At 45.0% G+C, this 14911-nt stretch overlaps 2 protein-coding genes across 8 annotated transcripts in view; both read right to left on the bottom strand.

Moving 5' to 3' along the window:
• Positions 1–6848, bottom strand: part of ILVBL (ilvB acetolactate synthase like) — a 50741-nt gene extending 43893 nt beyond the window's left edge. The window contains 2 exon segments of the mRNA XM_044278296.1: positions 49–96; positions 6734–6848. The gene's annotated coding sequence lies outside the window, so the exon portion shown is untranslated.
• A 5896-nt stretch (positions 6849–12744) lies between these two features.
• Positions 12745–14911, bottom strand: part of LOC122926801 (zinc finger protein 777-like) — a 72497-nt gene continuing 70330 nt past the window's right edge. For all 7 annotated transcript variants that reach the window (XM_044278290.1, XM_044278294.1, XM_044278292.1 and 4 more), the window contains one exon: positions 12745–13017. In XM_044278290.1, coding sequence (XP_044134225.1) covers positions 12822–13017 — 196 coding nt within the window. In that variant the 3' untranslated portion in view covers positions 12745–12821. The remainder of the gene's footprint in view (positions 13018–14911) is intronic.

Here is a 14911-nt window from a genome sequence, read left to right as displayed (position 1 = left end):
CTGGAAACAGGTCTTTAGAGTCGGTCTTAGTTAATGACCCCCACTTACTTTGCTACTTTCGCCTAGCGTAGGTGTTACGATTTTTTCAGTCTTTTGCTGGAATGTAAAAGTAATAAATCATGTCACCAGAACTGTGACAATCAGGCGTCACCCACACATGTAGCCTGAATATATGACAGAGTGGAATGCCCATAGAGAATAATGGAAATGTAATATTTAATTTAGAGACAAAACCATTTGACATATCTAATAATTATTTAGCAAACATACTCTCCAAATTTAGTGGAATTATTTCATGTTCAGATTAAGCGGAATTATCACTGTTTTCTGCAGAATGAATGACACAATGGAATGCCCATAGACTATAATGGGAAGTAAACTATGAGCTCATTTGCAGGTAAATCTGTGTTACGTAGGAAATTAACCTTTACCGCGAGTGTTCCCTGGGTAGAGTAGGATATTGTAAAATGAAAATTACCTTGGATTAGGGCAGCACGATATGGGAATTTTGTGCTATTGCTATTAGGGCCCTAAAAATTGCGATAACGATATGCGATGCAATATTTTACGGGAATTGTGCTAGAGGTCTATTTGCTTGGATTTTCCCATATGAGCCGCTGACGCAGCTGGGTATGACATACTTATGGGGGATCTGTGGATGGCACCGTTATGGGGTGGATCTGTGGATGGCACCGTTATGGGGTGGATCTGTGGATGGCACCGTTATGGGGTGGATCTGTGGATGGCACCGTTATGGGGTGGATCTGTGGATGGCACCGTTATGGGGTGGATCTGTGGATGGCACCGTTATGGGGTGGATCTGTGGATGGCACCGTTATGGGGTGGATCTGTAGATGGCACCGTTATGGGGTGGATCTGTAGATGGCACCGTTATGGGGTGGATCTGTAGATGGCACCGTTATGGGGTGGATCTGTGGATGGCACCGTTATGGGGTGGATCTGTGGATAGCACCGTTATGGGGTGGATCTGTGGATGGCACCGTTATGGGGTGGATCTGTAGATGGCACCGTTATGGGGTGGATCTGTAGATGGCACCGTTATGGGGTGGATCTGTAGATGGCACCGTTATGGGGTGGATCTGTAGATGGCACCGTTATGGGGTGGATCTGTAGATGGCACCGTTATGGGGTGGATCTGTGGATGGCACCGTTATGGGGTGGATCTGTGGATGGCACCGTTATGGGGTGGATCTGTAGATGGCACCGTTATGGGGTGGATCTGTAGATGGCACCGTTATGGGGTGGATCTGTAGATGGCACCGTTATGGGGTGGATCTGTAGATGGCACCGTTATGGGGTGGATCTGTAGATGGCACCGTTATGGGGTGGATCTGTAGATGGCACCGTTATGGGGTGGATCTGTAGATGGCACCGTTATGGGGTGGATCTGTAGATGGCACCGTTATGGGGTGGATCTGTGGATGGCACCGTTATGGGGTGGATCTGTGGATGGCACCGTTATGGGGTGGATCTGTGGATGGCACCGTTATGGGGTGGATCTGTGGATGGCACCGTTATGGGGTGGATCTGTGGATGGCACCGTTATGGGGTGGATCTGTGGATGGCACCGTTATGGGGTGGATCTGTGGATGGCACCGTTATGGGGTGGATCTGTGGATGGCACCGTTATGGGGTGGATCTGTGGATGGCACCGTTATGGGGTGGATCTGTGGATGGCACCGTTATGGGGTGGATCTGTGGATGGCACTGTTATAGGGGATGTGTGCTATGACACATAGGGCCATGAGGGGGGCCAGCATAAGACATATAGCAGGCCCTATGTGTCCCCTCATGTGTCCTAAACTGTGCACATAACTGGCTTTGTGTGTAAAGTATTTTACTAGTGTGTGAAACAATCTCTCTCCTATTGATAACACGGCCAGCCTCTGTACTCACTGTCACTATGAATGAGCGAGCTGGCCGGCTGGCTGACGTCACTTAGTAACGCTCCTCCCACTTCAGGAAGCAGGACGTCAGTCACGCACCGGCCGGCCAGCTCGCTCATTCATAGTGACAGTGAGTACAGAGGCTGGCCGTGTTATCAATAGGAGAGAGATTGTTTCACACACTAGTAAAATACTTTACACACAAAGCCAGTTATGTGCGCGGGGCCCCTTCGTATATAATCGCTGCATTTTCGAGTCGGCCAAATCGCCATATCGCATTTGCCGATTATCGCGATTCGATTATTTTTGCGATATATCGTGCAGCCCTACCTTGGATTATAGCCGTTTTCTATAGAATGCAAAGGTGAATGACATAATTGAATGTCCATAGACTATAATGGGAAGCAAAATTTGATTTGGAGCCTGAACCATTCAACATATCAAGTAAATCTTTAGCAGGCTTACTCTTCAAGTTCAGTGTAATTATTTAGAATTGAGATTAAGTGGGATTATCATTGGTTTCTATGAAATGACAAGGGGAATGACACAATGGAATGCCCATAGACTATAATGGGGAGTAAAATATTGCAGGTAAATCTGTGTTATGTAGCTAGGAGGCTTTCACGGGTTATATCCACTATTATCCACCCAGACCAAAATGGCTTTATGCCAAAAAGGGGCACCCATCAGAATCTGCATAGGCTATTTATGAATATTCAGTCTCCGGGGCGTGGTGCCCGCTCCATCCTGTCGCTGGATGCCACCAAAGCCTTCGACAGGGTGGAGTGGACTTTTCTCTGGGAGGTGATGAAAAAAATGGGCTTTGGCCCTAGATTTATGGCGATGGTTCAGCTATTATATAGTTCCCCAGCTGCTAGGATCAGGATTAATGATACGATCACAGAGAGCTTCACCCTAGGAAGAGGCACCCGCCAGGGCTGTCCTCTCTCCCCCCTTCTTTTTAATATTTATATTGAACCCTTAGCAGCCAGTATAAGGCAGGATTTGCAGGTGGCCGGCTTTGGTATAATGGGGAAACATGACCGTGTATCTCTCTATGCAGATGACATCTTGGTCTTTCTTCAGCAAACAGAAACTACTCTCCCTCGTATAATGGATTTGGTTGGCTTTTTTTCTGCCCCGTCTGGTCTGGAGATCAATTGGGAGAAGACTGCTCTCCTTCCTATAGACGAGCTGCGAGGTGACTGGGATAACCAGCTAACAGTCTCTGAATCAATAAAGTACCTGGGGATTTCAGTTTCTGCCAAACCTCAGGAATATCTACAACTTAACTTGATTCCCCTGCTGATTAAGCTGAGGGCTAAAATCAAGATATGGCAAAAAATTCTGCACACAAGAGCTGATAGAATTTCTTTAATAAAAATGGTAGTACTGCCCCAGGTTCTTTATGTCCTGCGCAACTCGCCTGTATGGATCGCAGATAAGCATTTTAGACTAATTGAGCGGATGCTTAACGACCTACTATGGGGGAGGAAGCGTGTTAGATTGAAGGCGCTCTATTTCTCTATGCCTTATAATCAGGGAGGCCTTAACCTCCCTTATTTTAGGGGTTACTTTATGGCCTCTCAACTCTGCCTTTTTAGTGACTGGGAAAATAGCCATTTCTGCAATAAAGTGGTGAAAGACTCAGGCTTTACGGATTTCTTTACTGTATTGGAGTCCGACTATCTATTAAATATACAGACCGGGTATACACTTTTTTGCAGAATGGCTATAAAGACCTGGCGGGTCATTAGGAGTTGGTGTGGAGTTAAGGCATCACTTATTTGCACCCCATTGTGGCATAATCCAAAGCTAGTGAATTTAAGCGATCTGAATTGTTGTCAGTATTGGAGGACTAAGAAGGTTCAGTATTTACATCAGGTGGTTAGTGGTGGACAAATTTTGTCCTCGATGGAAATAGGGCACAGAGCAAATTTGGGTGAGGTGGCCTGGTACGCATATTTCCAGTTGAGGTCTGCACTTTCTAGTACTCTGAATAGTCATCTTCTCCTTATGGATACTCCTGAATTCCTACACGATTTTATTATTAAGAAAGCTGCCACGAAAATCAAAATATCACATTGTTATAGACACTTAATGAAACACTTTTTTCGGGGTCTTCTTTCTCCAGGACAGAAGTCCTGGTCTTTGTTACTTTCAGAGGTGGGTCCCCCAGATTGGGAGAATATAGGGGATAGTTTAAAATATGTTTCACATAATTTTAATCACACTGTTGTACAATTTAACATTTTGCACAAAATATATGTGACACCTCTGTGGCTATATAGAAGAGGACTTAGAGCCTCCTCTGATTGCCCACGTTGTGGCGACTCCGAGGCAGACCACTTACACCTGTTTTGGGATTGCCCAATGGTGGGTAGTTACTGGAGTTCGGTCCAGACCACCTTGGCTTGTAAACTTAACATTGTTGTTCCTCTGTCTCCCAGGATATGGGTCTTGGGAGACCTATTGGAGGTTAATTATCAGCCCATAAAACGTCAATTATTGATCAAGGTTATGTTCCTGGCTAGGCTTCTTGTCGCTAGACTATGGTTTAGCTCCTCCGCTCCAGACTGCAGCAACTGGCTGGCTCTGGTCGAGAAAGTGAAAAGCTATGAGAAGATTCTGTACAAACAAAGAGGATCTTATCTAAAATGGGGTAAACTGTGGGAAGAGTGGGACATGGTTTAATTAATTTGGAATTTTCCTTTTTTTTTTATTATATACCTCTCTTTTTTTTTTTTTTTTTTTTTTTTTTTCCTGCAAGGTTGGGAGGGGGGGGGGGATAGGTGGGGTGGGTTGGGGATGATTTCAGAATTTATAATATTATAAATATTATGCGGATATGTATTTTTGCATTATAAATAAAATATGGAAATGTAAAAAAAATCTGTGTTATGTAGGACATTAACCTTTGCCGCAAGGCTTTCCTGGGTAGAGTAGCATTTTACTTCCCATTATAGTCTATAGGCATTCCATTATGTCACTATCCTTTGCATTCTATAGAAAACAGTTATAATCCAAGGTAATTGTCATTTAATAGAAACCAATGATAATCCCACTTAATCTCTATTTTTGTTTCAATGGGGTATTTATTGAAAGATTTGTGCAAAAAAATCATATCAATACAGAATAGATTATGTTGTAAAAAAAAAAAAAAAAGATAAGTAGAGGATACAACGTTATTAGGCGGCATTCCTATTGAGATATATACATCAGTTAAATAGAAGTACGGTATGTAGTATCAGCAGTTTACATAGCCAAAATGAGAGACAGTGTTATCCGCAATAACGTCAGAGAAAAACACCCAGTGAGGCGGCCATCTATCATAAAGTAATGCAATAACGAAGATCTGTGGAATGAGAGGAGGACAGCCCTGGTCCCCAGAACTTTTCAAAAGTAATGAAAGTATCCATACGAATAGCTGTTAATATAAGAGGATCCTATTAATCCTGTCTAAGACTGCTTGATAACTAAGGGAGATCGCCATTTGAAAGCTATGTGGATTCTAGCCGCCAGGAGTATGAATTGTGATCATTTAAATTTGGCATATAGTAGCCACTAAACTTGAAGAGTATGTCTGCTAAAGATTTATTTGATATGACGAATGGTTCAGACACCAAGTCACGTTTTACTTCCCATTATAGTCTATGGGCAAAATATTGCTAAATAACAGATTAACCTACAAATAAAATCATATTTTACTTCCCATTATAGTCTATTGGCACTCCATTGTGTCATTCACCCTTGTCATTCCATAGAAACCAATGGTAATCCCACTTAATCTTAATTTTAAGAGAGTTTGGAGAGTATGTCTGCTAAATAAGATGTCAAATAGTTTTGTCTCTAATTAAAATATTACATTTCCATTACTCTCTATGGGCATTGCACTCTGGTCCCTTATTCTCTATGGGCACTGCACACTGGTCCCTTATTCTCTATGGGCACTGCACACTGGTCCCTTATTCTCTATGGGCACTGCACACTGGTCCCTTATTCTCTATGGGCACTGCACACTGGTCCCTTATTCTCTATGGGCACTGCACACTGGTCCCTTATTCTCTATGGGCACTGCACACTGGTCCCTTATTCTCTATGGGCACTGCACTCTGGTCCCTTATTCTCTATGGGCATTGCACTCTGGTCCCTTATTCTCTATGGGCATTGCACTCTGGTCCCTTATTCTCTATGGGCATTGCACTCTGGTCCCTTATTCTCTATGGGCATTGCACTCTGGTCCCTTACTCTCTATGGGCATTGCACTCTGGTCCCTTATTCTCTTCGGGCATTGCACTCTGGTCCATTATTCTCTATGGGCATTGCACTCTGGTCCATTATTCTCTATGGGCATTGCACTCTGGTCCATTATTCTCTATGGGCATTGCACTCTGGTCCATTATTCTCTATGGGCATTGCACTCTGGTGCATTACTCTCTATGGGCATTGCACTCTGGTCCATTACTCTCTATGGGCATTGCACTCTGGTCCATTATTCTCTATGGGCATTGCACTCTGTCATTCCCTTTAGTATGTCCCCTGAATATACCCCCTGTACTACATGACCAGCCAAGCCAAATAAGTACTCCATAAAGGAGCCAGAAGGACACCCTAACAGTTGCAGCAGGGATTTCACGTTTTCACCTCTGACTGCAGAGTGCAGAGTTTCCCTTTAACTAAAGTCTGCCACAGACGAGACAACCCTGCACCGGCTGGGACCATGCAAGCGGAGAGCCCTGCATCATGCAGAAGAACCAGCCATAGACCAGCCCTTGTGGCTAGGAGTACACAGGCAGGGTACCCACCGCAGCTGTACGAGCACTTACCTGGTCCGGGAAGGGGACTGCAGTCACAGGCTCTTCCTGCCTCCCTCTCCCCTGATCTTTACCCAGAGATCCTCTCTGGCAGCCTGCTCACGTGATCCCACAGATGTCACAGACTGGGAGGACAGGCAGATCCCTCCCCAGTCTGGCAATGACAGGGTTACTCGGACTGGGTCGGGGGTGATGCAGGGAGGAGGCTGATCTTTTAACTCTTTCCTTCCCAGGGGCGCACAGTTTTACAAGGGTTATTGGAGGTCACCGGTCCTAATGAGGTCTTCTATGGCTCCTGGACCAGATCTGCAGATATGAGCCCGGCCGGAGATATACAGGCAGAGGATGGCCACCCAGCTGTCCTATGGCCTCACTTTATTAGACTGGTGTCAATGTGCTTTTTGCAGCGTTGCATGGAAGTCTCTGTGAAATATTAAAAGCAGGAAAAACATTTGTCCTTGTCCATCTCATACACATTGGGGTCACTGCATAGATTTCTCCCCACATGCCCATAGAGAGTAATGGACCAGAGTGCAATGCCCATAGAGAGTATATTTATCAAAACTGGTGTAAAGGAAACAACCAATTAGATTTTTCCTTTCATTTTGCAGAGCTCCTTTAGAAAATAAAAGGTGGAATCTGATTGGTTGCTATGGGCAACTAAACCAGTTTCCCTTTACCCCAGTTTGCTAAATCTCCCCCACAAGCTCCAAGCAGATGTTTCCCATGGTTAGAATTGAACACCGGACCGCAGTGTTACAGGGCAACCATACTGAGCCATCCAAGTGCCTCTACCCAGCTGAGATGGCTGATAACAGGGAGCAACAAAAGCCAATCACCTGCATAGAGAGGATAGATTTTTAGATTTCTCTTCCAGACTTTGATCACAGCAGGGGTTGCACTAATCGACACTGCATTGGGAAGCAAAAGGATAAGGCCGCTTTCACAAGAGCGAGTTTTCCACGCGGGTGCAATGCGTGAAGTGAACACACAGCACCCGCACTGAATCCTGACCCGTTCATTTCAATGCATCGGTTCTGCGTTGCGCGAGAATCGCAGCATGTTCTATATTCAGCGTTTTTCACGCAGCCCTGGCTCTATAAAAAGGTGAATGGGGCTTCAGTGAAAAACGCATTACATTCAGATGTAATACCGGATGCAGTGCGTTTTTCACTGATGGTTGCTAAGAGATGTTGTTTGTAAACCTTAAGCTTTTTTTTTTCAAGTGTGAAAAACGCATCAAAACTGATTGCACCCGCGCGTAAAAAACTGAACGCAAATGCAGACAAAACTGACTGAACTTGCTTATGAAATGGTGCGAGTGTCACTGAACGCACCCTAAACATCCTGAGCCATTCCGTATCGTTGGTGTGAAAGGGGCCTAAAAGAAAACTGGTTTAGTTGCCCCTAGCAACCAGTCAGGTTCTACCTTTCATTTTTCACAGCTCCTTTGGAAAATGATAGCTGGAATCTGATTGGTTGCTATGGGCAACTAAGCCAGTTCTACTTTACATCAGTTTGATAAATGACCCCATTTTTTTCCACTACCCATCAGATCTGCACAGAAAATGCCAGTATGGTAGGGTGGGATTAGGTGTTTACCACCAGATAAATCACAGGAGAGGTGAAAAATGTTTGATCGCTGGGACCCCTACTGATCACTAGAGAAGGGGTCCTTCTTACCTACACAACCATGATGATAAGGACTCTGAATGGAGCCTGGTGCAAGTCATTGGGTTGGGTATTCATATCAAATGAGTGCTTCATGTCTCAACGATATTCCTCATGTAGTGTTGAGCGAAGCAAGCTTCAGTGCCTCATCCGACGTCGCTTCAATCAAAACTACCGAAGTTATTCAACTAAGACACGTGCGACTTTGCGAATAACTTCGGCTCATCAGAGCCCATACATTCTAATACTGTACAGAGACAGATCTCCATACAGTATTAGGGCTCATGTACACGACCGTGTGCCCTCTGACACATACGGTCCGTGAGCGGGCCATATGTCCCGAAGCGGCACAGCATCATAGTGCTGTGCGCATCGGGGCGCCCGCGGCACTATTGTTCCGCACTCATATCATATTATAGCCCTGCAGGCGGCCCGATGCGCACAGCATCATAGTAACTTATGACGCTGTACGCTCCCGTGCGCACAATGTATGCCGCTCCCGCTCCGGGACATATGGCCCGCTCACAGACCGTATGTCGTGTGCATGAGCACTTATTCTAAGGTTTTGAACGACGTGACTTCAGATGAAGCATCTGAAGCTTGCTTCGCTCAACACTAGCCTCATTCACACGTCAGTGATTTCCATCAGTGATTTTGAGCCAAAACCAGGTGCGGCTCTAAACACAGAACAGGTGCAGATCTTTCCCTTATATCTTATGACTGTAGAGCTCCAATCCTGGTTTTGGCTCACAATCACTGATGGAAATCACTGACGTGTGAATGAGACTTTAGTGATTCCATCAGTGACTGTGAGACAAAACCAGGAGTGGCGGCAACACAGAGATAGGCTTCCACATGGTATTTCCCAGATTTCCCTCACCATAAGGCCTCGTCCACGTTTCCGTTTTCTATGGACAGCACAGGTACCCTTTCATTTGAATGTGGGTCTCTATGGAGACATGCCCTACTTTGGTCAGTGATGCGGATCAAAAACGCCCATTGAAGTCTAAGACCTCATGCACATCAACGTATTTTCTTTCCGTTCCGTTTATTTTGCAGACCGTATATTGGAACCATTTATTTCAAAGGGTCTGCAAAAAAAAAAACAGAAGTTACTCCATGTGCATTCCGTTTCTGTATGTCCGTATAAAAATAGAACTTGTCCAATTATTGTCCGCATTACGGAAATAGTACTGTTCTATTAGGGTCCAGCTGTTCCGTTCCGCTCCGCAAAATACGGAATGCACACAGACGTCATCCGTATTTTTTGCGGATGTTTTTTTGCAGACTGCAAAATACATACGGTCGTGTGCATGAGGCCTAAGGGTCCGTGAAAACCACGGACACAACACAGATGGCATTTGTGATGCGTGTTTTTGACTGACCATTGGTTGGATGACACACGGAGGGCAAAAGCGGACACACGAACCAAACACGGATGCTTCATGGATATCTTCATGGACGTAACACAGTCAGATTTTTTTCACTGACGTGAAACACACGGGAATGTGAACAAGGCCTATGATGCACTTTTTTTGACCACCATATCTTCGGTTCCTGGATGCAGGCCTTTTCCTAGGTGTGCGGCCGCTTGTACGCTTAACATGCGGGTGGGACAGCTCTGAACGCGCTGGAAGGAGGCTCATGTTGTGGGTCATTAGGGGAATTCAGGAGAAATCCCTGCACCACACGTATTTGGGCTACTTTCATGAACAGTGTCATCCACAGATCCCCCATAATAGTGCACCATCCACTGATGTTCTCATCTACATGGGCCCCCAAAACTATGAAGGACACAGGGCTGACCGGTCTTTCATCACTGCATTTAGTTGCAGAAAAATATCTGTAGCCTCCCGCCGCGTAGATTTATGAAAGATGTGAAAGCAGAAAATGCCATCATGTAAAATCGTTTTTAAACTGGAGATAGTAAAATACGCTAAGGCCCCTTTCACACGGGCGAGTTTTCCAGGCAGGTGCAATGCGTGAGATGAACGCATTGCACCCGCACTGAATCCGGACCCATTCATTTCTATGGGGCTGCGCACATGAGCGGTGATTTTCACGCATCACTGGTGCGTTGCGTGAAAATCACAGCATGCTCTATATTGTGCGTTTTTCACGCAATGCAGGCCCCATAGAAGTGAATGGGGCTGCGTGAAAATCGCAAGCATCCGCAAGCAAGTGTGGATGCGGTGCGATTTACACGCATGGTTGCTAAGGAGACGATCGGGATGGGGATCTGGTCATTATTATTTTCCCTTATAACATGGTTATAAGGGAAAATAACAGCATTCTTAATACAGAATGCATAGTAAATTAGGGATGGAGGGGTTTAAAAAATAATAAATTTAACTCACCCCATCCACTTGGTCGTGTAGCGGATCTCCTCTTCTTTCTTCAGGAGCTACGCGATCAAGTGGATGGGGTGAGTTAAATTTATTATTTTTAACCCCTCAATGGACATTTTACTATGCATTCTGTATTCAGAATGCTATTATTTTCCCATATAACCATGTTTATAAGGGAAAATAATAAAATCTACACAACACCAAACCCGAACTTCTGTGAAGAAGTCCGGGTTTGGGTCTGGGTACCAAACATGCAGATTTTTCTCAGGCGCGTGCAAAACGCATTAAAACCTTTTGCACTCGCGCATTTTCCCGCAACGCACCCGCTTCCTATCCGGCCCTCACACGCGACGCCCGGAACATAGAAACAGAACAGCTGAGAGACATTGTGGGTCACCTCCAACTGGGAAAATGGAAGATAAGGAAATGGAGGAAACAGGAGGATCCACTGCAAAAGGTGTATAGAAATAAATATGGTTTGTGTGGTCATGCTGCAAAGTGGCCACAGCTAGTCGTGGACATGAAAGAGTGGATCACACGTCACAGTCTCTACAAAAATGATAATATATGAAGCCAAACGTATTGCTGCAGAGAAAGGTATCAAGGATTTCATCAGATTAAAATCATGGTGCTACAGATTCAGGAGGAGACGTGGCCTTGCTATGAGCTCCAAAACTAGAAGGGCACAAAAATGTCTAAAGGATAAGAGACCAAGATTCTTACTTTTCACAAATTTATTATTGATACTAGGAAGAAAATGGATTTTAATAGGTCAGATTGGGAAAATGGATGAAGTCACTAGCGTTCAGAGATGCGGCAGGGAACAGCCTGCTGGAGCGCTCCGGATCTGGCATTACCGGATGCTGCCGGCCCCGTTATCTATAATGGGTACTGGCGGAGATCTGGCCGCAACCCCACAAATATGCCAGTTTCCCTTTGCACCAGTTTTGATTATCTCTTGTACACGATTACTCATTAACCCAGTGATACTAGAATTTATGCTGAGAGGATGGACTCTGGCTTTTATCCTCTAGGTGCTATCTTCTCGTATGTACGATGCTGATCAGATAATGCTCATTGATACTATATGAACTTTGAGCCAATTCTCCCATCAAAGAAGCTCTCCCATTTTAGTAACTCCTAACTTTGCAATGTACAACCATATTAGTGGTTGTCATCCATGTACGGGGTCAAGATAAACTACTGATTAGAATAATACAGCCACATAGGAATTTTAATATTATAATCTGTGGCTAAATCCTCAGTTAGGGCCCCTGCACACCACTGTTGGAAATTGCGGATCCGCAAAACACGGATACTGGCCGTGTGCATTCTGCAGAACAGAAGCGCCGGCCCCTAATAGAACAGTCCTATCCTTGTCTGTAATGCAGACAATAATAGGACATGTTTTATTTGTTTGTGGAAGGGCCACGCAGACACGGCATGCACACAGTCATTTTCCTTAATTTGCAGCCTCGGTGAAGTGAATGGTTCCGCATACAGGTAGCAAAAAAACTGGAACATGGGTAAAAAAATATATAAGTTTGTGTGCATTACCCCTTATATGGATGCCCTGCTGTGTCTGGGAGAATATTGACATGGTGGCATCACTTGTTTTTCAAATCTGCAGCAGCCTGTATTTTGTGACATATGCAGAGAGCTAGAGTTGTGTTCTCTTAAGAGGGTTGGCGGTTTCCGATACTGAAGACCTTTCCTCGGGATCCGACTCCGGCTTTTATTCACTGTAATTGCAGCTCCTCCATCCTTCAATGGGAAGGAGCAGTCACACCTGCGCATTCCTGCAAGGTTGACGGCGAGTAGGTGCCGGGAGTCGGGCCCCTGTCGATGTGATACTGATGACCTATCCTGAGGACAGGTCGTCAATATAGGAAACCGGCTGCCATGACGTCTCGCTAACCACACACTGAGATGGTCCCTTTAACTCATCTCTCCAGGAACGTCCCGAGTACTGAGCTGCTATTGTAGAAGACAGTTGCCACGATGGAAGGAGAAGGATCTAAAAATATTTAATGAGCATAAAAATGTGCAAACCAGGTATCCAAGAAACACACACAACTACATCAGATATGATCCAATGCCATGATTGCAGCAGGATAGTCAAACATCTTCTTATAGCCAACATTTAACTCTTCAGGGTAGGGTAGGAATTCTCGTACATGCTTGACCACACACGCAGGGACAGGTTTGTACTTCCGAAAGTCCAGGAAGCCATAGGCCCATATTACAAAGGCTCTGTAGGATGTCCGTCGAAGTTTGCTGAAAAAATAAAAAATCAGGGAATTTTTTATTTATAAGGGTTTCCAAGTACTTAGATACTGGCGATGACCTATTCCCAGGATAGGTCATCAATATCAGATCTGTGGGGTTCTGACATGCTGCACCCCTACCAATCTGCCACTGGTGCTGGAAACTATACAGTGGAGGGAGCCGGAAGAACAAGGTTCCATCCACTGTGTAGTGGCCGTGATGTGGTGTGGGAGCAGAGCTGCAGTATGCCGGTGCCAGAAACCACACAGTATATGGAGCCTTCCATCTGCAAACAACTGATCAGATATTGAAGTTCTCCAAAACCCCTTTAGGGCTACTTGCACATGTTCACTTGAATGGGTCCGCAATCGGTTCCGTGGGTTTTCTGTCTGTGCCTCCGCACTGCAAAAAATTGCGGATTGCGTAGCCCATTTAAGTGAATAGGTCCGTGTCTGCCGGCACATAGCTGGTGCCTGTGCACTGCAGACCGCAATTTGCACACGGTGCGTGAGGCCTAATACAGAAGTTGATCTGCCTTGCGAATTTGGTAATCTGCAGCATGCAAATTGTTTCTGCGGATTTTTAGTGCGGATTTCAGTTTTTAAAATGCAAAGGGTGAAATCAGGGAAATACTACATCAAGTAATGCACAAGGATTCAGAGAAATCCACACAAAAATCTGTGCGTAAATTATATTTGTAAACCCGCGCCCATGTGCAGGTGGCCTCAGTGTGGCGTTTCACAAACAGGTTTTTTTTTTTTTTTTGTTTTTTTTTTTAGTTTTTGATGCAGTTTTCTGGGCCAATGCCGAAAACGGGTCCAGAAGGAAGGAGAGGTATACGTGCTTTCTATATATTTACCATTCCTTTTGAATCTACTTCTGGCTTTCACTCAAAAACTGCATAAAAATGTCTGCTTTTTTGGGGGGAAAAATGCACACTGTGAAACAATCCTACACATTTGGCTAAGCTCATATGCTGCAGATTTTTGGGACAAACTCCCCACACTAAGCTCTGTTGTAACCTGTTCCCCCTGGTAGACAAAAACACCATGGGGGAGATTTATCAAAAGCGGTGTAAAAGAAAACGGACTGTTGCCCACAGCAACCAGATAAGATTCCACCTTAATTTTTCAGAGTGCCTATGGGCAGCTAAGCTCATTTTCCTTTACATTGCTTTTGATAAATCTCCCTCCAATTGTCTATAAGCTTTGTGGGCCAAGTACGGCATGCAATGGTCAGAACTTTTGGTGCACATGGTGGAAACCATCTCCAAAAATATCGCAACAATTCTGTAATATGTGTGTGCCATGCATTATGCAATATTCTAGCTCAGGGGTGCACAACCTTTTCTGGTTGGGGGCCACATTGTCAACCCGAACCGATTCCAAGGGCCCAAAATAAAACTTAAAGGGGTATTACGAACTGGCATACTGTATTTATGGTATATTGAACATACAGTATATACCATTAATGTCTAGTTACACTTCCAGGACTCCCACCTAATGGGGGAATACATGAAAAATACATGTGAGCAGCCACAAGACATAGACATACATGTCTATTACCGGATGGTTGGGGGCCGCACAGAATTGTATCGAGGGACGCATGTGGCCCCCCGGACTGCAGGCTGTGACCCCTGCTCTACATAGAACAGCCTTGGATACAATTGTAGCAAACTCCCTGCTGTGGTAAGTATTAGGTCTGTATGGGTTTTCAGTTTCTGGGTGATAACTTGAAATAACTGGAAACAAGCATCACCCATCTACTGGAGAAGTGGTGTTAGATCAGCGGGAGTCTGATTGTGGAGATCCCCACCGATCCCTACTGTAGTCTCCACAACCACCGCGTGGAAGAATTTATGTGGAACAAGCGGCTGTACACACGCACCCCTGCCCAATACAAA

This window comes from Bufo gargarizans, chromosome 2, assembly GCF_014858855.1.
Source record: "Bufo gargarizans isolate SCDJY-AF-19 chromosome 2, ASM1485885v1, whole genome shotgun sequence".
NCBI classification, from domain to species: Eukaryota; Metazoa; Chordata; class Amphibia; order Anura; family Bufonidae; genus Bufo; species Bufo gargarizans.
Note: the sequence above shows the minus strand (reverse complement) of the source record. Positions and strands in the feature narration are given on the sequence as shown.